The sequence below is a fragment of the Aulonocara stuartgranti genome, assembly GCF_965226115.1.
Source record: "Aulonocara stuartgranti genome assembly, chromosome: 10".
Taxonomy (NCBI): domain Eukaryota; kingdom Metazoa; phylum Chordata; class Actinopteri; order Cichliformes; family Cichlidae; genus Aulonocara; species Aulonocara stuartgranti.
In genome coordinates, this window is record NC_138946.1 from 24832336 (window position 1) to 24856947 (window position 24612).

At 41.2% G+C, this 24612-nt stretch overlaps 1 protein-coding gene and 1 long non-coding RNA gene across 2 annotated transcripts in view; one reads left to right on the forward strand and one right to left on the reverse strand.

Annotated features, from left to right (window-relative positions):
• The window catches only part of fgf11b (fibroblast growth factor 11b), a 41511-nt gene extending 20019 nt beyond the window's left edge, over positions 1–21492 (forward strand). Inside the window, exons 3-6 of the mRNA XM_082548570.1 lie at positions 1828–1938; positions 2912–3015; positions 15027–15225; positions 15321–21492. Coding sequence (XP_082404696.1) covers positions 1828–1938; positions 2912–3015; positions 15027–15225; positions 15321–15457 — 551 coding nt within the window. The 3' untranslated portion in view covers positions 15458–21492. The remainder of the gene's footprint in view (positions 1–1827; positions 1939–2911; positions 3016–15026; positions 15226–15320) is intronic.
• Positions 1853–23489, reverse strand: LOC309715439. The gene is made up of 3 exons (XR_014279207.1): positions 23468–23489; positions 22732–22760; positions 1853–1902 (listed from the first exon to the last, which is right to left on the reverse strand). It is a non-coding gene; the product is annotated as an uncharacterized lncRNA (long non-coding RNA).
• Between the last annotated feature and the right edge of the window lie 1123 nt (positions 23490–24612).

Below are 24612 nucleotides of genomic sequence, written 5' to 3' on the forward strand. Positions count from 1 at the left end.
GAGACTTCCTTGAAAAACTTTTACTCCCCCCCCCGAGTTCTGACACATATCATTTAGGAGACTATTTCAGCAATCTGGTGCCTTGATCACCAGTATAAATGGTGATGGGACTGTGGTGACATCAGTGTTTTCACACGACGTGACCAATCCGCTGACCACAATGAACCCTCAGTGCAGCTGTGGTAAAATACAGCTGTCGTGTTCTTTCCTGGGAGCCTGCTCTCATTATGCTGGATCAAAATCTAATGTGTGCTGGTGCTGTGGTGAGGACTGTGGAGTCAGAGCCAGCTCTGCTAAGTGAAACATTAGTTTTAGTGCGCCTGACACCAAGCATGGGAGTTTTGATTGCAGCTATATTGCACAAGCTGTCTATTGAATTTCTGCCTAAATGTGCTTTTTTTTCCCCCCTCTCCTGCACATACAGCTCTTCATGAAATGTCAGTGTCATCTCATTCACTGTTCCCTCGCTGTCCCTCTGCTCGCTTCTGTCCTCCCCGATCCTCCCATTTCCCTTTCTTTCTCTCTGTCTCTCATCTCTCTCTTTTGAATCTGCGGGGACAACTAATGAACGGCTTCCCTGCTCTGATTGGATGATGCATGATGTTATTAGGTGGGATGAAAGCAAATATAACTCAGAGGGTATGGAATGGAAAAGGAGAGGAAAGTGAGAGAGTGGAGACAGAGAAATGTTTTGACAGGAGGCTTTGAAAACAAAAGGACGTGCATGCGTGTAACAATGGGAGTAGGTCACAGTTTCACTGATGTTTCAGCCCTGGCACACTTCCTCTGGGAAATAGTCCTACAGATCTCATCCCTGTATCCTCTGCCTCGCTCAGGCTCCTCGCGCTATAGTGTGAAGAAGACGGGCAGATTGCGCAGTGCCCCAGGTCATTCCCAGAGGAGTGTGTGCGAGTGCATGTGAGGAGTATAGTGGAAGGGGAACTCCCAGATGGCCCTCCAGAGGCTCCATCATAAACTGCTCCTTTAACCATTTTTCATCTGCCTTATTAAAGCTGGAATGAAGGGGGCTGATCAGGTCACTAGTCCTGACTGAATAAAGCACTCTGCTACAAGCAAAATCAGGGGAAATGCAGGGTTATCCTTGTTGTTGGAGTAGCACGACATTAAGGTGCTGAGCTCAAAAGAGAAATCACAACAAAGAGCCTGGTGCTGCAGAGATTCAGTTTGTTAAATGGACACAGAGTAGGCTGTGGGGACTCCGCTCATGAAACATTCAGCTCCTCTAGTCAGTCACATTTAGCACCCAGTCCCCTTGAATATATTGTTTATTTAGCAAGAAGGAGACTGTGAAGTATCTCACTTTACTTTATTTGCTCATGGCACATGGCTAAAGAAGAACAGTGAAACAAACTATGCACTGTATATAAAAAAGATGGATGTTACCAGCATGACATCACCCACTGGTTTCCCTACAGAGAAATCACTGTCTTGTACAAAAAAATACATAGCCGTGTAATATTCTTACATGTTATTGCAAATTGCTTTAAGGTTGTACAAATATTCTTCTATTATAATATTAGAGATCTTCCACCGCCAATAAAAGTTTATAAATGTGTAATGCTGATGCCCAGTTGCCCTTCAGCATACATGATCATTTTAAATTAGTTCATAACAGAAAATCATTAAGGTTACGTCGCACATAAACCACATTCTAGCTTCATATAATACACTTCTTAATTTTTCTCATTGGTGCCTTTGTTTAAAATGACATATTTGACTAACCATTCGTTTTTTTTTTCAGGGCCATTAAATTAGTAAATGTCACATCTGTCTAATGCCACGCTGCTTTCTGGTCCTCCCTTGCAGAGCCACAGCTGAAAGGCATCGTTACCCGGCTGTACAGCCAACATGGATACTACCTGCAGATGCAGCCTGATGGCACTGTCGACAGCACAAGGGATGAAAGCAGCTCATTTTGTGAGTATCAGTGTACAGATATCATGCTTATGTTGTAAGTTTTTAACAATTATTACAAATCTAGCCTCCAGCATTGCTTCTACCCACTTATATATATATATAAAACTGGAAAATGGAAATGCTCGTAATTTTTTTGCCAAAGTTAATGCTGTAAAGAACTTAACCGAACAACAGCAGGTGTCGTGCTGTGCTGTAAGGGCCTATGGCTGAAGAGTGGAGGAAAAAGTTAGGATTTTGTCAGCTCACCTGTCAAAATTGGTTCAATTAGGGCTGTTATTTTTGTCTCTTAATAGGAAGCACATCATGTCGCAGTGCCTGTCAAACTTTGGCAATTTAGTGTGTTCGGCTCTCGTGCAGAAACGCTTGGATCACAGATTCTGATTGGATCTGCAGGTCACTATATGCACTTTATAAACCAGAGAGAGCAGTGACATATTACAACCGTTGAGACGATGTGAATGTTCGTCCTGACCTTTCGCAAACTAAATCTGGCCATCAGAGCGGAAACTATGCAGTGCTCTCTTATCATTTCTTTGTTTTTGACCTTCAAGAGTCAGACATAGGCCTTTTTTTAAAGCCGAAGTCTGAATGTGGCATTTTATTTACTCTCGATGTAACATTACTTCTTGGTGAACTGTTAACTAGCTTACTAGTGTATTTTACCAACACTGCGTTGCTGTCTTTACTCTAAGCTGCAGTTGGCATGGCAGAACATTTCCATTATTGTTCAGTTTTAGTGGCAGCACAAAGCTCAGTGAAGGTGACAGAGTGTTATGTTTCCATAAACATAAAGTAAGAGGTCACTGCATTTGGGCTTAAGAGAGAAACCGCAGGCAGCACTGACACTGGAGCCATTCACCCTGCAAATATGAATACAGAATAGCAGAATGTGTTGTGATATGGTATTGCAGTTTGATTTTCTGACTTTTTCCTTTCCTTCCTTCTCTATCTCTGACTTTATTTCCCAATTTAGCACAGTTCAACTTAATTCCAGTGGGGCTGCGGATTGTGGCAATTCAGGGGGCAAAGACAGGGTTGTACCTCGCCATGAATAGTGAAGGATACCTCTATACATCAGTAAGTATACCCATTAGGCTTATACAAACAAAATACTTCCATTTCATGACATATCTGAGATATGTTGCTGTGACACTAAATCCAAGATGATTGTTCTGCTTTTGGATTAGAATGCATCCATTCAGGTTTGGATAACAGCTGCGGGGTCCTGATATCTTTCCTACAGAAAAGCTAATGCCTACTCACATCACTGACAAGGAAATCAAAAAGGAGAAAACCAATCAGGGCGTTATCATCAACTGTCATATTGGATTTAGAGGTTCAGTTGTCTGTCACTTAGACTTCAGTTTACTGTCTCTTCTATTTCAGCATAATTTGCATGACATGGGTCTGATGATGTATACGTACATGCATCACAAACCTCGCAATGCATGTATATACAGAACTGTAAAAATGAGGGTAAATTCAAGATATGAGCCCACTTACCACAAAAGCTTGCATATTTTTTGATTCTTGCCTCGCTTATTTATTGCATTGAAAACATAAATTCAATTTTAAATCATTTTTCTAATTTATGAACTTAGAAAGGTGTAAAACAGAAATAAAGTAACAAAGAGTGAAAAGAACAATATATTAGTATGGGTATTAATATAAGTTGATGTATTACAGTTTGTAAAGCTATTTGAGCACACACTACTAAATAGGATGTCTATAAATAATGACAATTTTCTCCCTTTGGGTTGCATGGGGTTGGTCAACTAGATTGTGATCTTGTATGCTAAAGTAATCTTCAACGTCTTAATCACAGCTATGTAGATAAAAATATTCTTTAGCTATAAGTTCAAGCACTTCAGAAAGGACCTCACAAGTATGAATGGACCATTTTCCCTACTGCCATTAGTGTACAGATTACAATCATAAGGTGGTCGATGTCTGTTGTGACTGCAGTGAGCCCAGAACCAGAAAGTGGACACAGGAGATGAGTCCTGTCAAGCCTGGATAGTTTAGGAGGCAACTGACAAGTACTGGAATGCTAAGCAAAGTGTGGTTCTCACAGTAGCAGAAGCAAAAACTGAAGCCACAGAGCATGACTTTCAGTCAGCCTTGAGGTAATTCTAGCAAACTGTCAGGTGACACAAGGAGAAAAGCAGCTTCCAACTCACACTTTATTCAGTGGAGATGGAGAGCTGCTAACTTCAACAGAGGATATAGTCAGATAGTGGAGTACTTCGAGAATCTCTTCAATCCCACTGACACACCTTTTGTAGTGGAAAGAGAGACAGTGAAGAGAGAGGTCAGGAGGTAGTTAAAAAACATTTTGGTGGCAGGGCACTAGGGGTGGATGAGCTTCACGTTAAGTTTCTTCTGCATTGCAGCTATAAGGGGATCACACTACTCAGCTTGACCAGTAAGGTCTATGCCAGCATACCTCAGAGGAGAGTTCAACCATTAGATGAATCTTGGATTCTGGACAAATAATGTGGTTTTCATCCTGGTCATGATATTTGAGGGTGTATGGGAGATTGCTCAACCAGTCTACATGTGTTATGTGGACTGGGGTATCCTGCGGGGGATGCTTGTGGTGGTATTGGGTATCAGGACTGTTTTTGGTCCCTGTAAAACCATAGTAAGAGCTTGACTTTCATTGCCAGCAATAAGTTAGCTTGATTCTAAGTGGGCTTTAAATTCAACCAGGCCTTCTGTTTGTCACCGATTAAAAAGGGAAGGGAAAATTCGATAAAAAAAGTCTGTTTTGGGCTTTTTTATTTCTAGGTGCAGCCAAGGGGTGGAAGGTGTCGGGCTCAGTGGTTTCAGGTTCTCATCTCTGCTTTTTTGGCTTCACCGAGTAAATGACCTTCTGTTTGCACTGAGGTGATTTGCACCTATAAGTGTGAAGTGACTGGGATGAGAAATAGTGCCTCAAAGCAGGGTTTTGCTGTCAACTATCATTCATTGATTGTGATAGTAAGCGCAAGAACGATCCTTTCTGAGCATGCCTAGATATACAGCATTATTCTGGTCACTATTGTTGCCATTAAAATGTTCAGTCAGTCTATGGCTATACTGAACAAAGCTAAATAATTGCAAATATAGACATTGATACTAGACACCTTACAGATCATTTGTACCAAAACAATTTAACCTATCTTTATGCTGCAGTATTTTAAAAAACATTAATTTGGGGACTTTGATGTAATCATCTTCTTGTCCTAGTACAGCTAGAAAATAAACAGCTCTGGTCAAGTGAGTTATGCTAAACAGGTTACGCTACACATATTTTACTGAGATAGTTTATAATTCAGAAACATCTTTAGAACCTTTTAACTGTTGACGTTTTATTTTTTTTATTGCAACCAATAGAATATAATGAGTTCCGTACTTGAAACAGGGATAAAAGCCTGAGGTATGTCAAATTACACAAGAACTGGACTGAAAGTCAGAGGTACTTGGGTCTTAAGGAGTGATGAATCCAAGTTAAAAAAAAATTGGTTCAAGTTGTTGTCAGTATGTACAGTGGAGGTCAGGAGAGTGGTACAACAGTGAGTATGTACAGCCATCAGTAAAACACGGTGGAGGCTTTGTCGTGTTTTGGGGATGAATTTCAGCCAGTGGTGCTGGGGATCTTGTCAAAACTAATAGAAATATGAAAGCAGAAAAGTTCCATCAGATTGTGATCCACCATGTAAAACCATCTGGAAAGTATCTGATGGCCAGCAGCACAAAAGTGGCCCCACTGATTTGCCTTCTGTAATGGAAGGAAAGTCTGGGAACAATAGGGAGTGACCTCAAGAGGCCAGACCTCAAGAGGCACCACAATGGTTGGTGGAACCCTTCAAGGACCACCACATCTCAAAAACTAGTGGTTCCTTTATTCAAGAAAGGGAACCAGAGAGTGTGACCCAACTATTGGGGGATCATACTCCTCAGCCCACCTGGGAAGCTTCATGCCAGGATACTGGAGAGGATATTTAAGCGTATATCAGAGTTAGCCCCACGAGTTTATGTGCCTTGTGACTTACAGAAGGCATTCAATCATGTCAATTGCATGGTAAAATAGCATCAGGAGCTCATTCATTTGGAGTACACCCACCATTCGACGGGTGTCTAACTTCAGTCCCTACTCCAAAACAGCTGAATCAAATGATTGGATTTTCTCTTCAGCATGCCATCAGCTTTGGCAAAGGCCTGGTAACAAGCCATTCATTTGATTCAGGTGTATCGGAACAAGGATGCATCTAAAAGGTGCAGGGCAGTAGCTCTCGAGGACTGGAGTTGGACAGCCCTGCGCCATTTCTTCACATTGAAAAGAGCCAGTTGAGGTGGTTTGGAGATCTGATTTGGATGTCCAAACCACCTCCTTCTAGGTAAGGTGTTATGGGCATGTCCTACTGAGAGGAGGGCACACTGAGAGTTTAAATCTCTCGATTGGTTTAGAAATGCCTCAATATCCCCCGGTAGAGCTGGAAGAGGTCAAGTCATGTTTATTTCTATAGCATACTTAAAAACAATTGCTGTACATCTAAAACAATAGCCAAAGAGTGAGGTTGGGGTTACTCTGCTTAGACTGCTGCACCCCGCAACCTAAAGCCAGATATGCCACAGCAGATGGATGAATGAATGAACGGATGGATGGATGCTCTATTTACAAATTTCAATAGATTGCTACACCCTTTTCCAATTTTCCAAGTTATAATAAGAGATAGCTCAACACTTGTACAGTTCTGTAGTTTTTGCTCCATAGTAGTGAAATAAGTCATCAGATCCTTAACTGACGTAAAAGTAGCAATACCACACTGTGGCAATACTCCACAACAAAATAAATATCCTGTCAACTTAGAATATGTGAGGCAATGCTTAGTAGCAAAATACAACAATTTATTTTTCAGAAATGTGTCCCAGGTCTCTGTTTTATGTATATATTACATTTTACCACTTTAGATATTTAAGTATTTATTTGAAGTCATTTATATTCTTAAAAGTCGACCTTTCACTGTTTAAGAAAATAAAATGTTCAGGCTTTGAGACCAAGCATATACAGTACCAACTCATCTGGGAGTTTTAACTAAATAGTTTATACTTTAAGAAGTGAAGGAATGGACAAAAAGGGCAGATGGATAGTTCCAATGTCGTCTGTCTCAGAACACTTGACTCTTTCAGTCAGCACCTTGGACAGCTTTGGTGTCACTTCAAGAGGATAAAGTCTGATCAGCACTCTGGACAGTGCTTGCAATACTGCTTACATGCGATTAGTGTCAAATCACTTAACCATGGCTACATGCTTAAAAATTTATGACTACTACAGGAAATGTTGACTCTTTACACCTTACTGTGACAACTTTGTTTTCTATGAAATCCTGCATGAGATTAAAAAAATACCAAGGTGATAAAGTTACATTTGTTGCTATAAATAACAAAGACCAGGTTATCTTAAAGTCACTAGAAAGTTAGACTGTGCACAGCTGATCATTTTTCACCTTGTGTCAATATCCTAGCTATGAAAAAGTACAAATATTGAATCACTCATGCACCCATTTGTAAAAACACATTTATTTATTCATGTATGTTGTATAACTAGGATCTTTTCTCTCTACTGGTTATATGTGCTGCTTTCAAGAACAGAAAATTACATGCAAAATCAGTGAATGCAAGTGTGCATCGATGCATATAAATGCGAGAGGACCATCTGTGCATAAAAGAGTCAAATCTTGAATATTGGCATATGGACTGCAACATCTCTTATTATCTTCTCAGCCCCTGATTAGCATGCATTAGACTTTGGTGCCTTTCCTCTGTGCGAAGAGGAGAGAAGGGATTTCCTCAGCAGCAGTCGATAGCTGTAGTACATGCCAAACTGACCTCTTTCGGAGAGATTCCTCTCTTTTACACACAGTTATGGGCTCATATAGGTGCAGTACAACAGAACATGATTTTCTTTTGGCCATAAAGCATGTTCTAATTTCTGAAACATTAGTAGTCTCATTTTATTTTATTTAATCTTAGTTCTTTGAGTGAGTGCATTTGGCAAATGTCTACACAACTTTGTGCTGTGTTTAAATGTAAATCATCTTTTTCATTTAAAAGATGCCAGATTTTTTTTTTTTTTACTCAGACAGCGTTCTATGTGATACATATGCTTTTGGCTGTCACAACAGAGCTGAGGTGGCTAACAGAGTGTTTTCTCACTGCTTGTTCTGCCACTTATGTTAGTTATTAGAAGGTTTTGCCTCTGCATGCTCAAGGGAAAATTTTCTCATGCCCCTGCCTCATGCATATACAGCAGTGTGTGGCTGTTGAGCCAGACTTGGAAAAAACAGAGGAAGGAAGTCAACAGTAGCGTTGTCTCAGACATAAATCTCAACCTCACTACCTGTGGGTGACAACAGGAAAAGGCTGGTTCCGATACAAAAATAGAGCTTCGCTTGTTCCTGCCCCATTTTATAATCTATGTGTTCTGGAAAAACTCCTCATGGACACTGAGAAAAAGAGAGAGAAACAGTGTGTGTGTATGTGCTATGGAGAGAGAGAGAGAGAGAGAGAGAATGAGAGGGAGGGAGAAAAGAGCTTGTGTTAGTGAAGGCTAACATGACCATCAACAAGCAAGTTTTGGCCAAAGATGTGCTGGTCAAAACTAGTCAGTACACACACACACACACACACACACACACACACACACACACACACACACACACACACACATATATATATATATATATATATGCAATTAAATAGTGTGGTGTCCAAGTCTTTTAATTAATTAAAAGATACTAAAGTATTGATGGGTGTGTTTAGAACAGACCGGCACCAAAAGAGACGAAACATAGACAGACACAGGAAAGGGAGAAGAATAGTGAAGAAGGTATTGATGAAAACCTGTGTCCTTCTTATTCTTTTTCATGAAAGGATTACATTGAGATGCAGGACAGCACCACTGCTTGATAGCATCGCTTTTATCACAGGACAGGGGAAAATGTGGACATTAGAAAAAGCAGCAGGGAGAATAATTGGCCAGAGCCAAAGAAAAGAGGCAGAGTGCAGAAATGTAACAATAAAGCAGGACATTTTTCCAAGGCAGCCAATTAGGAGCACTTAGGAAAGGCAAAAATCCTATTCTTTGTGATGGATTCATGAGCCGGCCTGTACCGTGGCTCTCCTACCAAAATAGTCAGGATACATTATCCGATTTGCTACTGTATGGAATAGGGCTGCCACGATTTGTCGACTAGTCACGATTACGTCGACTATCAAAATCGTCGACGACTGATTTAATAGTCGACGCGTCATTTGAAGCTTTGTAAGATCACAAAAGACGCAGGAATAAGTGGCAGGATTTAAGAGTGTAATAACGGACTGAAACAGAAGATGGCAGCATTGCATGTACAAGGATGTCAGCTACCGTTAAACCCCGAAGAAGAAGAAGAAGAAGCAGCTGTGTCCCAGAATTCATAGCGCGGCCCAGCGCAGTTTCCAACAATGGCAGCAGCTAGTTAGTTTTAATGTTACTCTTATTATTCTTTCTGGGTCACAAAATAAACGTTTAACATATTTTCAGGCGAGAATGTAGCTGTGTAAACCTCAAATATCTGCTCAGTTTATCAGGACACCACATATTTTCAAAAGCGCTCCGACGTTTTCGGAGACATCTGTTACCCACTAGCTCGTTAGCGAGCCGGGGGCTAGGCTCACTAGCGCCGCGAGAACACCGGACTCCCCGCAAATCGTTTTCAAACCCACTGCCGTCTTTCGCTACTCAGGTTAAATATATATGAGTCACTTAGATAACTTAAAATGTTATTGTTTGGCTTTTTTTTTAGTATTTTATTTGTTCCTGAGTAAATCAGTTTGGCTGAGATTAAAGTTATAGTTTAATCACAGCTGAATAAACGTCAAGCAGACAGCTGATTATCAGAAGTGTGAGATGCTGGAGAATTTACTCCAGTGTCCTGTTATATTTTAGATAGCAAGGAGTTCATTAAACTTCACCGAAACAATCTGCAAATTTCATTAAAATTTAATGAACTATCATCTTGTCTTTATTTTTAGTTAGCACAGACCTTAAACACTTAAAGCTGTAAGCTAATGATAGTTATATGAGCAGATGCTGCTGGTGCAATAAGCTGTAGTTTTACGTCCAATGGATGATGATCTGATTAGTCGACTAATCGCAAAAATAATCGGTGACTAGTCGACTATCAAAATGATCGTTTGTGGCAGCCCTAGTATGGAATAGCTATTAACCACAGTGCTGCGTCCCAGAATATTTAAAGCAGAGGGTTTTCTGATAAAGGCAGCGGGCAGTGCGGAACAGTCACCGCTGTCGCCGACGGTGGAAGAAGGGAATGTCAGCGACAGCTCCACTCTCAGCAGCATTATATTGACAAGGGACTTCCAGCTATCAATCAGCACTGCAGAGCCACGAGTCTCAGCACATTATCATCCACTCTATTCTTGTCATGTGAGCTTCATTTCTCCCCGGACTGCATTAGGGACAGATCATACATGTGTGGTGCTAGACAGTATTCTCATCCTCTCTGAATCCCTCTTAATAAGCTTCTGTAGTCTACTGACTTATGTAACTCGTCGTGTCATAGTGCATCCACATCTGGCTTGACAAACAACATCAGCAACATGCCCTGCTGGGGAGGGGGAGGTGGAAGGCTTCCTGAACGCAGAGAGCATGTATGTGTGTGTACTAGGTGAATGTTGCATGGATGAGCTTTACATTTCATGTTGTCATGTGAGTGGGCTGCTGCAGCAGTGATGCAGAACTATGGGAATGTGGTGGGATTACTGGAGCTGGGCACATTTCACAGTTTCCCATAGATTACACAAGGAGTTGATGGGCCGGTTAATAGATGCAGGAAGCCTGCATGACACTATGACCCCTGCTGTCTAAATGGGGAACTGCAAATGTTTTAACATGATAAATGCAAATGATGTTTTGGTTTACAGAAATAGAGCTATATTTTCAGGGGCATCAGTTCTGATTTCATGCTTGTACATGCATGATGAAATTAAAGTGAACAAGATATTACATATCATGCATGGAATTACTCTCTCTAATTAGTCACAACCTCACTCCTGTCCCCTATATCCTAATTATCTGCAGGGTAAGATTAGGGAACTCTGCCCTGTGAGTGTGTGAGTGTGGCTTGATGCACTTCCAGAGTATGGTCGTGGTGGAGAGCAAAGCTTACTGAAGCAGGTAGAACAGATGTAATCACACACAAGGAATGAGGAAGGAGGTTGCGTGTGTGGGCGGGGAAGGTCTGGATGATACTCTGCATCATAAAAAGGTTCTACCCATCTTAGGAATTCTCCGCACAGACCCTACATATTATCTTTCTCATCTGCTTTCATTCGCATTAATTTTTTGGCTTGCGACACATGAAGAGGGAAGCTAGCTAGCCAAGTCTCCGAATAAGTCACGGTTAAAGAAGGAGATTTTTTTTTCGTTTTCAGTCCAAGTACCCACCACTTAGATGGAAATATTCCCTCATTGCTCTTTAAAATGTGCAACGCTCCACACATCATTAGCAATAATTCATCTGCAGACGTTGGTGGCTTGAGTGATGTTGTCAGTGGGAGCGGAAACTATTGTTTTGCTAGGGTCTAAAGGTTACCTCAAGGTGAGTTTGAGAGATGGCGATAATTACAGTAACATATTTGTATCCATTAGGGAGAGCAATAGAAGCCACTGCGGTAGGTCATCATCAAAAATCCTTGTATTATAAGGACATTTTTTTACTGTCCTGCCTGCTCTCGCAGAATGGTTTTTCTTTAGATCTTCTGAGACTACTTGAATGAAGTACAGAAAACATGAGTTCTATCATTAGACTAATTTCAGGGGCGTGATTATGAAGGGTAATTATAGGATGACTTGGGAGAGGGGTTATCACTGGTGTCATTTCAGAGGTTGAACTAAGGGGCATTGCGCTGTAGTAATGGGTTCTGTTTCCAGAGGAATGTGAGTGTTAGATTGTGGGGTGCTGACGACTAAAGCCCTTGTCAGCTCAGCGTGCGCTCCTTTTGGTCCTGGGGGATAATAGGGATCTCCCTTTCTCTCAGTTCTTAATCTCCTTTATTACCCACCAATCCCTCTGTCCTCTCTGAGTGATCTTCTGCTTTCTTTCCTGTCTCCCCTACCTTTCCCCTTCTGTCTCCCGCACTTCCCACCCTCTTGCTCTCTGGTCTGATTAATAATGAATGAAGCAGATCATCTATCGATCCCATCCTCTGTGTTAGCACAGCAGAAGATATCAAACCTGTCAGTGGATCTTAAAATAGCTCTGCAATGTGGTGGTAGCAGGAGTGTTTGTTGAGTTAAGGGTAGAAGCTTATTTTCATATGGTAGGAAGGTGGCAGTGAAATGGACATGAACACTGGTGGAGCAGTGGGTCAGAAATAAATGGAGGGAGGACACACAGTCCTGAAATACCTTGCTAAAGGATAAAACTCCCCTATAAAGCAGAAAGTTGATGATCTGTGATAAGTTTGAAACTGAAGGTCTCTTATGTCTCTTTATTAAAACGTGTCTACGCCAAGTTTGATGCTACTGTTTGTCCCGAGTCTCAGAAATTCTCCACTCAGCCATTTCTGGCCTGCTGCTCTCACTTAATCAATCCAACAGATTGGCTTTGCTCTCTGACAGGGGACAGACTCTGTCCAGACCCTGATGGAGACTAAGAGTGATGTATATCTGTCACAATTGGTTAATCTCACCAGCCAACATTATGCAGTGTTCAGTAGCCCTTACACTGAGTACAGAGAGAGGGAAAGTGCTGCAGGGACATGATCACTTACAAAGAATGGTTTAACTGTTGGACATGATCCAAGTTCTTCTAATTTGATTTTCTGTTGTCTATACACATTTGGCCAGTCACGGACAATTGGCATTACATGAGAGTGGCCTATATTAATAATCTCATTTAGGGGATTGCAGGGTGAAAGATCTTTCTGTTGTTTAATTTGAGTCTGGAAAAAACCAACAAAAAAAACCCAAACATGTATCGTAAATATAAATGTAATACTAGTTTGTGACCCTTAAAATCTAGTTTGTTTTCAACCTGTTTTTCTAAGATTTAGAGGTCCTATAGATGTGAACTTTCTCACACCTCAGGGTTGACTCTGCCCAAAAAAATGTTTTGTTTTAAGTCAATTCATTAATTTGGGCCACTGAGAAACCACCCCTTGGTTTGTCTGTGAAGGTTCTCAGTCATCCAGGTCATCGTAGTCAAAGGAGCTTGCAAAGAAAAGCGTCTGGACTTCTTTAAGTTACTTGAAGACGTTTCACCTCTCATCCGAGAAGCTTCTTCAGTTCTAAGGTCAAATGGTGGAGAGTCCCAGATATAAACCTAGTGGGAGTAACCTAGTGGGTTACTCCCACTAGGTTTATATCTGGAAACGTCTTCAAGTAACTTAAAGAAGTCCAGACGCTTTTCTTTGCAAGCTCCTTTGACCACCCCTTGGTTTAAATGCTCAACTTTGGTATTTTGGCTGTGCCGTTTCTTTGCTTGTTTCTGCTGTAGCTAATGCTAGCAGTGTTATAGCCATTATGTTCTATGCTCAAGAAATGGCACTCAATATATGTCAAAAAGAAAATGCTATATTGTTGTCACAACAGGTTAAATTTAACTACAGAAACAAAAACTATTTCCACCGGGCCTTTAACTAAGGATGTTATTGGCAACTAGTCTTCTAATTGTCGAAAAAGATACAAAATCCTGAGAAAAGATTTGAAGGTGAGCATGCTTTAAAAATACAAAATTAAATATTGGTCAAATGAGTATTCAGTCTGCATTTTAAGAGCTGAAACTGTTAAACACGTTTATCGTTATGTCCCAGTCTAGCTGTCCCCAGGCGCAAAAGGGTGTCCCCATCCCTGTCCCCAAAGCCACACCTAATAGCTAATATAATGTTACCGTTGCTAGAAGTGTCGCTGAAATGTGCAGAACTTCAGATTAGTTTGGCCTCTGCAGTGCTAGCAGCTGTAGCGTTAGCTTCTTCCATGCTGGCGTTCACGTCCCAGTACAGAATATAGTTACACTTGACTTCACTGATTTTTATTGTATTTTTTTTAAATGAAATTCAGCCATTTACTTTACATCATGTTACAACATCTAATTACAAAGAGAGCAAAAAAGAGGGTTTAAAGAGAGGCGGTGGTGCAGCCATTTGTCAGGGCTGAAATTTTGGGTAGCGGATTGTGGCTTCGTAACATCTTTTAACTAGTAACTGCCACTGTACATTGATAAAAAAAGAATAATAATTTTAACCAACTGCAGTTGGGTAATTTCCACATAGGTGTCTACTTTTTGGAAACTGTGGTGTTTGGCTCTGCAATGGGCGTCTCTGTCTATGTAACTTTTATTTAACCAGGAAACACATTAAAAACAACTTCTTATGCATGTCATAATTATAAGCTTAACACAAATTAAATGCGGTATGCATGTCATAACCAATTATGGCATACATATTGCAGAAACAGTGATTCCAAACACTGGTAAACTTTACCAGTATTATCCTCACCCCTATAATCATCCCAGGCTCAGCATATTGTGATGTCTCCGAAGCAGTTCCTGCACTTTGATGTCATTTATATGTACACACAGCAATGTATGTGTGCACACTGCAGTGTGTTGGTGTCATTGTTTAGGTGTCTTTCATCTTCTTTTTCCATCTATGCATTTTCCCTTTGGGTAGTTGTTATGTTTAGCAGAGATGTTAATGCTTTTTCTCACATCTATATTATAGTCTGCACCTTTTCTTGCTGTTCTTAAAAGACCGGAACATCCACGCTCTCAAAGAAACACAAGTTCAGATCTAATTCTATCCTTCCTTTCCCTCCGGAAACAGCCACCTCATTAATGTGTTTCACAGTATGCATCCCATATTTTTCTTTTTGTTTTTTTTCTGTTTCCTTTTTAGTCTGGGCTGACATGCAGTGTAGTCCAAGTTCAAAGACTTGCGATAATTTAGAAATATTCTCATCACATTTGCAGATTACTTTTTCTTGTTATGTTCAGTTTGACAATATGAATGCAATTCTTCTCCTATTCCATATCTCGTTTCAGGAGCACTTCACTCCTGAGTGCAGGTTCAAAGAGAGCGTGTTTGAGAACTACTACGTTACGTACTCCTCCATGCTCTATCGGCAGACCCAGTCTGGCCGCTCCTGGTATATCGGTATCAACCGTGACGGTCAGGTCATGAAGGGCAACCGGGTAAAGAAGACCAAGGGAGCGGCACACTTCCTGCCTAAAGTTATAGAGGGTATATTTTAAAAAACTATACTGAAATAGTTTATTTCTCAGTTATTAATCATTAACCTAAATTGCTAACTGACGACTCCTATCTTTGTTACACAGTTGCAATGTATAAGGAGCCATCGCTACACGAGCTAGTCAGTGAGCCAGTGAGCCCACCTCGGAAGACGGTGAAGACATCAGATTCGCCGTCCCTAAAGAATGGACAGAAAGAAGCTCCCAAGGCTGAGGCCTCATAGCACAGGAGAATGAGGGTGGGACAAAGGGTAGCAGTGACACTTGAAACAAAGTTGCCCACTATGCACTGAGGGTGGCTGGGGGAATGGTGCTCAGCGGCCACCTCATTCCAGAAGTGCACTCCAAGATGCTGAGGGATAAAGAGTCAGCAGTCCATCAGCAGCCAAGAAGACCTAAGAGAGGAGTCCCCCCTCACCTGAAACCAGTGAAAGGAAAGCCCAGGGTCTGAGCCAGAACTCCTACCACCGCCACCCCACCCTTTCTCCCAGTGTCACTTCTTTCTGTACCTGTTGTGATTTGCTTACGTGCAGCCCCATTTATTTCTCCGTCAGGATCAAGCTTCTTTGTCTGCTGACAGTTTCATCTTTTCTCATATGCCTTCCCCATCATCAGCTCTATTGTACTGTATAGTCACCACACACACACACACACACACATCCAGCACTGACTCCGCAGGATAATCCTCACCCATGGGCTCCCTCTTGAGCCCTAAAGTTGGTGACAGTGTGGCTCAGCCAGCTTTCCACCCACCATCTGCCTACCAGCTAATCACTAAGGTCAACTAAAGCTCAAAGTGAGATGATATGGCTTAGAGACGAAAGAAATCTGCAGGAAGCTTGGGTCGGGTCAGGTCAGCAGCAACTAAAAACGAATCCTTTTCCTCTTTTGTTTGCTTTCTTTGCTAGCTGTGATAATAACCGGATGATGCTAAAAACCTTATATTGAATAAGCAGAGAGGTGGGGATGGTTGCTTCAGTCCTGCTGGAGATAAGAAAGCGGAATATTTGAATTTCACAACAAATGCTATAAAGTTCAGGAGCAAGGAACTGCTTGGTGTAGGTGTAAGCAGTGGTTCCCAGTAAAATAAATTAATAACCTGAAGCAGCTACTCTTCTTGGGAAGATGAGCCATAAAATATAATTTACTTTCATGTATTTTTGTTTTTGTTTTTCCAGACTCTAATGGAAAGGGTCAAAAGGCTTGAGCAATATTTATACCAGCAAAATCAAAAACAGGGGCAGCATAAGTAAGTGAGACAGTGCATGACACCCTCTTTCTACTGCAGTAATCTCTAACGGGTGATCGCTAATTATGGCGCTCGCTCATTAAAGGCTACAAATGAAACAACTGGCTCATATTTTAAACCCAGGGTGGATCAGTCACCTGAAAAAGCACGCCAGTGTACACTTTGCTCGGCATCTGCTGTCAGAGTAAAGCCAGGTTTGAAGCCCAACATCAAAGCCGAAGGAGCCTCTGAGTTGGAGCACTTGTTATTCTGAGGATGTCTGGCAGCTTATCCACTCACTAGCTTTATCAAATCACCTTGGAAGAATTGCCCTCAAAAATGTAGTTGTCTGAGTGAACGTCTTGCTGTGATTGTATTTTAACCCCCTTATGTCGCTGTCTTTTAGAGTATAAATGTGAGGTAAGATTCTCTGTGAATGAGTGCATGCACAGAGGATAGAAAGAGAAACTGTGGGTAACCTCTACTATGTCCTTCAGACACAGCACAATGTCTTTGACATGTCTGTGTCGTGGAATAGGTGATACTTTGTACCACTCATCACATCTTTTGTGTGATGTGTATATATTTTAAATGAATGAGTGTCCTCAAAGGAATCTTCATTAAATGTAACTTTTTTTTTTAGTTTCAATTAACCGGTATTTTGATTGCATCGAGACTGAACTGCATGCAATTTTAGAATTGTATGCAACTGACCTGATACAAGGTGTCTAAATGGGAGATGTCAGGGATATTTCAGTAATGGCTGCTGTTGGGTGCTGTCTGCTCTGGTAAGTCACTGAGGGGAAAAACAAATGTCACCACAATGTTCAGTCAAAGTGAATGGTGCATGGATACTACCAACAAACACAGACAGCGTTAAGTCCCTTGCTATGACAGGAAAGAGCAATGTTGGGAGATGGGGAAGCCAAACGGGAAAAAAAAATGCCTATTAGATGGCTGCTAAAAATTCCCCGATAATTCTAGGAATTTCTGTGCATTGGCAATAGAGTTTAATTTGAATGGTCACATAATGTGCAAATGTGCAGACATGCTACAGAAAGTGAAATAGAGGCTTTACGAATGTGCCGTATTGAGGGTGAAAAGTAAGTCGGAAATTGTGTGCGGAATTGTAAAGAAGTCATCACACGGTGGCGGTTATTTAGGAAGAGTGACGGATTAGGAGGTGTATTCTTGAGGAATGTTGATAAGGAATGTGTGCAGTAAAGTAAGCAAGAATTTTGGCAGGATTGCGCGCGGCATGTGGGTATGATAATGAATGTGAGACAAAGAGGCACTGTGTGCTATTTAGGACAGAGGGTCTATGGAGGAAATTAGTTGGAGGGCTTTTCATTTTTTTATCAAGTCTTTCATTTTTCTGGGCTTTTCCAGAGGGAGCTTCACTCAGTTTAAATTTGGATATTTTGTCCTTGCATTGCAGACCTACAAATATCTATTTTGGAAACCCAATGTTCTGCCTCTCGGAGGAGTCTGGTACAGCCTTGTATGGGTTCTAACCATGCATTACTAACTACTGCATGATATAAATGTGTCTGCACAGCAGGCAGCACACGATTTTGAATTCTGAAGTTGATCACAAGTTCACTCTATGAAAGGGAAGTACTTGAAGCCCAACGCAGTGAATGACTGACAGGAAAGGAATGAGATGTAATAGCTTTTTTTTTTTTTTTTTTACCAGACTTGCAACTAATAGGAACTTTAAAAACACAAAGGAGTATAAAAATGTATATTTCTGAAGCTCCAGTTCATTTTTTAAAGAAGATTTTAAGAAATAACCCTCAGCACCCTCTGTCGCTTGATCCAAATTCTTCCGTAGATTCCTTAGTCCCAAAAGCCAATCAGTCCTCACCTCTGTAGTAATGACGAATGCCACAGTAAGTTGTCTGATGGTGATACTGCAAGTAGACAGCCTAGATCAGAGAATGTCAGGTCTGACGTGAAATGAAGAACAAAGTTGAATGCTTTACCAGAGGGGCTAAATGGAAAAGTATGGCTTTATGGCCATGAAGCAATGTTCTGCAATGTAGAGAAGTTAAGCAATGCAGCTGTTAAGTGAAACTAGTCATGCTTTTGAATGGAAAAGTTAGGAGAGGAAAAAGACATGGTGGTCCTAAAAGTAGAAAAGCTGTTAAGAGGATCTTTGTTATTGTAGTTTAAAGTCTGAATTGTTCTGCTTTGCAAGTGAGAATACATTTATGAATACAGGTCTCACAAAGCTAACAGTAAGGTGGTGACATGGAAAATTTAAAAAAAAAAATGTTATAGTCTGCGTGCCCACACATGAGAGGTTTAAAGTCGTAATCCCTATCCCACACAGATCCCTTAACATTAAGTTTCTTCTCAACATCACATTGCCTGTGTAGGTGTGCATACCTTTAGTGTCTTTATAAGGTCTCTGTGTGTGAGTGTGTGTATCTATGACTAACAGTATGGTAAGACAAGACAGAGAGGCGAGAAAAAAGAAAGGGCATGAGACTGAAACAATGATCGATAGACTCAATAAAACGCAAACGAAAAAAACATCAACCCTGCAATAGGTGCAAAAATCTCCCCAAGGTCTGCCAAAGACAGGGAAATCCATTTGATCATGATGAACTCAGAGGGCTGTTGTTTGATTTCAACCTGTAAACTCAACAAAGGAGCCACATGGACAACCCCCGGTGGAGGAGGCTTTTACACTGGATGATGAATAAATAGTTTTCTCTCATTTTGGAACAGTGTGAGCATCAGTAGCCGTAGTCTGCTTCGAGACACACATCTGCGAAAAGTAAACCAGTTAAACCAAAGGTAAACTGAACCTTAGAAGCAGCAGTTTTACTGCACTGTACAATAACTAACCAACATCCAGGGAATTCTTTGCAGCAAACCCTGGTAACATTTCATTTGACATGCGCAAAAACAAAACGGCCTTTTCAGGCATAGCATTTATCCATGCGCTACACAAATTCAATCTGAGCCATGCACCTTTTTGAGTTTTACATTTTACAAAATCTATTTTACCTGCATGCAGGATTTTCTTATTGCTTTCTAATGAACACTAATGATCCTCAAAAATCCACAAAACCGTGAACCAACTTAACCTGCATTCACAGTACAGAAATGTGCGCCATGGAGTTTGTCAAATTAAAGGGAAAAATTATGTTTAACTAGCACCCTCTAATGGATGTAGTTGGTTGCTAAGAGGCAGAATTTTTAATCAGGGGCAGAAAGCCACAGTGCTGAAGGCATAACTTCAAGAATTTTTTTTCCTTCCACAGAATTTTAATAAGATGGCAATATATCATGACATTTGGCTGTTTGCATCATACCCTAATGTGGTTATAATGTGCTCGTCGTGGGTTCCTAATGTGGTTTTGATGCCACCGCCTTGCTATGCTGTAAGTTTAAATAGTCAAAATGCAGCATCTCACTGAATTTGATTAATGCTATCCCAATGAATTATTTTATCTATTACAACTCACAAACAATCACTAATGGTACATGACAGTGGTCCATACACAAGAGATTTAATATAAATTGGATAACACAATATGCACACCATTATAAAATACAGTTTTCTAAAAATCCTTTCCCTCTTGCATAACCTAAGTGGGGTTCAAACTGATGGATCTCATTTTTGAAGGCAGTTGTGCCAACTAAATACTTCAAAAACCATCCTAAATAAATTATAAATCAGTCCTGGAATTACAGCAGTACAAAATGGATGTGTGCCACGCTCGCTGTTCCAAGCGTTTTAAATATTCAAAACAGGACACTAACAGAAATTGAGTCTTGGCTGCAACATTGTTTTTTTAATAGTTCTTTCTGAATAAGGATTTGTTTAATGTGCAGAATGCACAAAGCCAAATATGCTGAACCTGTGGAGTATGCTGATATTTCTGCTGTTTCAGTGAGTGAATGGCATCTTTCAGGAATGCCTGAGTATGTGAGGAATCTACACAGGGTAGCAGACTGCTTCCAGACAACAGAAGTCGTCTGGATGGTTTATATGTGCAGGATGCTGTCAGTTTACATATATGTTAATACTAACAAATATTGTATATCTGATCTACTAACACATATTTTCATTTTCTTAAAACTGTACTAACTGTGTTAGTGTTGTACTCTTTTTTTTACTGCCTTTCTGTTGTTATACCTTTTCATGTTTTTCGTTGATGTTGTTTTTATGAAGAATTGTTCCTATTTGGTTGGACTTGCTCGGTTTTATTTGTTGTATTTGCTCAGCACTGTTGAACTTACACCGATGGGGAAACTTCCCCCAAAAAGAATCTCACTGTGTGACCGAGTCAGAAAGATAAAATAAAAACAGCAGAACAGTTTCTAAAGCCAAAACGTGTTCAGCAATGACCTTGGTGGCATCAGACTTACGGTCACACGAGTCTTCCAGACGGTTTCCCACTCTTGTTCTTACAGACTCTTAACTTCTCTCTCTCAAACTGATCTCGTTGTCTTCCAAAAAACAAACAAACACTTTAAAAAATGAAAAAGATAAAGAAGCCATAAATAACACTTGGCCTTGGCACCGATTATCCACAGAGGGCAGGCCTGACTCCTCAGGCACCTCCCGAGTGTCACCAGGGATTTAAACACGGACTCCTTGCACTAAGAGCCCAAAGAAGCAGCAGAAGCAGGGACGTTCTGGCTTTTCTGGATATGCCAAGAAGCAGCAAAGCAGGAGTAAAGACCAGCAATATGCAACCAGAACTACCAGCCTGCACTCAAGGAGGGGAAACAAATCTAACACGCTAACTGCACTCACAACTTGCAGGCTATAATGACAGTCTGCAATAAGAATTACTGACATGGGTTGTTTTTTTTCTTAATTTTGTGGTTTTTGCAAAGCATGCATACTTTAATGTTCTTTGGCTCCTTACGGATGACTCCCTCTCAGTATCGACAGACACGTGCCCTCAATTCACCCTCTCTCCATGATTGCCATCAGACCTGTGTACATTTCTACAATAACTCCTACATGAAATGAAAGGAGATGTCTTATTCTGATATAATATTCAATAAAATAACATATATTTGTATGATTATAAGCAATGTTCTCTGATTTTTCTGTGTGATTTCTTTTTGTCTCAGCTTCCTTCTAAATCTTTCTTAAAGGCATTAGCTAGTAACAAAATAAGTTTCCCCTTTAATGCGCTGTAGGACATTAACATTTTTCCTTTCCTTTATTTGTCCTTGCAGTCACATTGCTTTTATTATTCCATAGTCTGATCTATGTAATGTCAAAAAAATACATAAAGTAAAAAATGTTTTTGAGCCAAGTTACAATTATGTTAGAAATAAAGAAGTATCTCATTGTTTTTTTTTTAAATGTAGGTCAGAGTTGAGCTACGGGAGACAAATAACAGAGGGTGGCAGCTCAGGATGAATCAGCTGACCTGCCCCTATTCTTCCCTTTGTTTCTCTAAAGAGCATGTGAGATTGTACTTCGTCCCTCATTTCCTAGTCAAATAAACTGCACCTTCATGATAAATTTTAAATAGTAATGTTGACAGCACTGGGTCAGACTATGTTGACTACAGTAGTTATAAGACAGCATGGGTATTTCAAGTAACAGCTAAAAGATGGACAGAGGTTAACCAGTCTGCAAAGAACAATATCATTTAGATAATTTCATAATTTACATAAATCAATTAGGATACAATCAATAAAAGGAGAAAAAATAGCAGTAGCAAGAGAACATCACAACAGGCAGAGTAACGTATGCTAAGCACAATGATAACAGGAGAACAGTTTTGGTTAGTTCCTAATAAGATGCTGTATTTACAGTGCAAATTAATGACCTGTGTCAAACCTGAATTAACACCTGAGAGCCCGTAAACTGCACACAGAAAGTCACTTTCCATCTGTAGTGTACTGCTAGCTAAATATTAGCAGCAATCACTGCATAAAAGGGTGATTGTTATTGGAATTGTGTAGTATCAACAGGCATGTGCTGATTTTTATATGCCACCTTACTTTATCAAAGCTTACTTAGCTTACCCAGAATCAACTGACAGTACTGCAAGATCTTATCAAACCCACCTGCTAACTGCTCTTCTTCTCTTAAGAGTATAAGTAAGTGTCCTGGCTCAAATTAATTATACTAATAATAACATAGTTTAGCATCATTTTCTGGAATTATTTTCAAATCTTTCAAATCTTATATTTTCCGAACTTGTCTATTGAGGACAATACAGGATCGAATGAAAAGGTTTTGTGTCCAGTGTTGTTGATGTCATGATGTTGCAGTGCACTCACACAAAAGCATGGCTTGCCATTAATGGTTGCTGCAGGAGAAAGAAGATGAAGAGGTAATTTCATGACACACATCAGTGATGTAGATTTAAAACACACTTTAACTGAAATACAGCAAAAGTGTAAACTGTTTTGATAATGTGGGGACATTAGTTACGTTAGCTAGCTAACTAGCTAGTTAGCTAATAATCTTTAGCTACTTATATCACTAAAGGTTATTAGCTAATTGTAACCTTCTGATCCACTGGTCTGCTTGTATCTCATGAGTTGCCAGCCAAGGAGCTAATGTGTTATTATTTCAGTCTGTTAAAACATTTCTATTCCTATTTTGATCAAATTGAGCTTCAGTGTTTGTTTACAATACAGCTCCAGATCCTGGTGATAGCAAGTCAAAAAGATGTTACCTGTCCATGTCCAACAGCAGCCTGTATTCAGTCTAAATATTGCTATAAACTGAAACAGATCCGTTTATGTATTTTATTCACTGTAACATGTAAATTTACCAAAAATGATAAAGCTGTAGTTTCTGTTTTCCACACATTCATCGATGATGATTTCACATAACTAAACAGTGTGCTGTCCTGTTGTCGATTGTGGACGCCCCACTTGCTATATATATATATATATATATTTTTTTTTTTTTTTGAGGGTGTACACCTCACCCCTGACGTCGTTGCCCACCTCTCAATTTTAAATACACGTAGACATTGAGGTCTAGCAAGAGGGACTATGCGCTTACCTGCTGCTCTCTGGCAGGTAGCTCCATGCCCTCCTGGGTTTTAAATGCACCTTAGAACACACATGCATCAACACTACAATGAGCGGGTGGAGGGAGGTTTGGAGTCTTCTCTCACCCCCGTTCTCTGCGGCCTGCTGGAGCGGGGGGGGGGGGGGCTAGGAGGAGGAGTTGGCCGTCCGACTGCGGTCTGGAGTGTGGGGCCTCCCTGCTGCTGCGGAGTCGGGGCGGTCTGCCTCTCCCCACCGCAGGGAAAAGGGTAACACCACCTGGGTCTGGGTGCAGTTCCCCCCTCCAGGGTCAAGGGTACCTAGACCCGGTTCGTAGAGTACGCTTGGGGAGTGTGATCGTGTGTACAGCGTCTCTTTATGTTTGTCTCCACGTTGGTTGAGTGTGGAGTAAGTGCATATGAGAGCATGAGGGTGGGAATGGACGTTTGTATCTGTGTGTGCCTGTATTTCTGTGTCTATATGTCAGGTTGGGTATCAGACGCCACCTCTCTAGGGACATCTCAGGCCCTCCAAGGTTTGGAGGCCTATCTCCCCCCCCCCCCCCCCCCCCCCACCACCACCACCACCACTTCCCCTGCCAGTGGCGGACTCCCTCAGACATCGGTGCGTTGGTGGTTCTTTGTGTCTGGGGATGGGCGTCCAGGTACACACCGGCTCACTCCTTGGCGGCTGCCTGGAGCCTGGGGCTCGCTCGGGCCACTTCGGAGGTGGGGTGCCCCCGGCCTCTCAGCCTGGGGCTCGGTCACTCAGGCGCAGCTGGCTGCCGGTGGAGCTCACAGGCGCGTCACTGCAACCCCCCCTGGCTTCTGCTCCGCGGCTGCTGAGTGAGCCCTCATCTGGGACTCTCCTCAGCTCTTTCTGGGACAGTGGCACGGCTGCCCCTCTGTTGGTCTTCCTTGGTCTCTTGTGTTCTGGGGGCCTCTGGATGTCTGGAGTTTTGATCTCCTCCATACCTGCTTCATGCCCTGGAGGACGGGGCTGTGGCCCCCCCACACCCTCTAGCAGATCATTACATGAAGGAACCTTTTAAAAACAAGCACGTCCATGCTCACAGGTGTACACACGGGTGATCACACCCACAAACTACACCCTTTTTGGCTCCTACCTCAAAGCACACTGTGTTATGTTGATCTTATG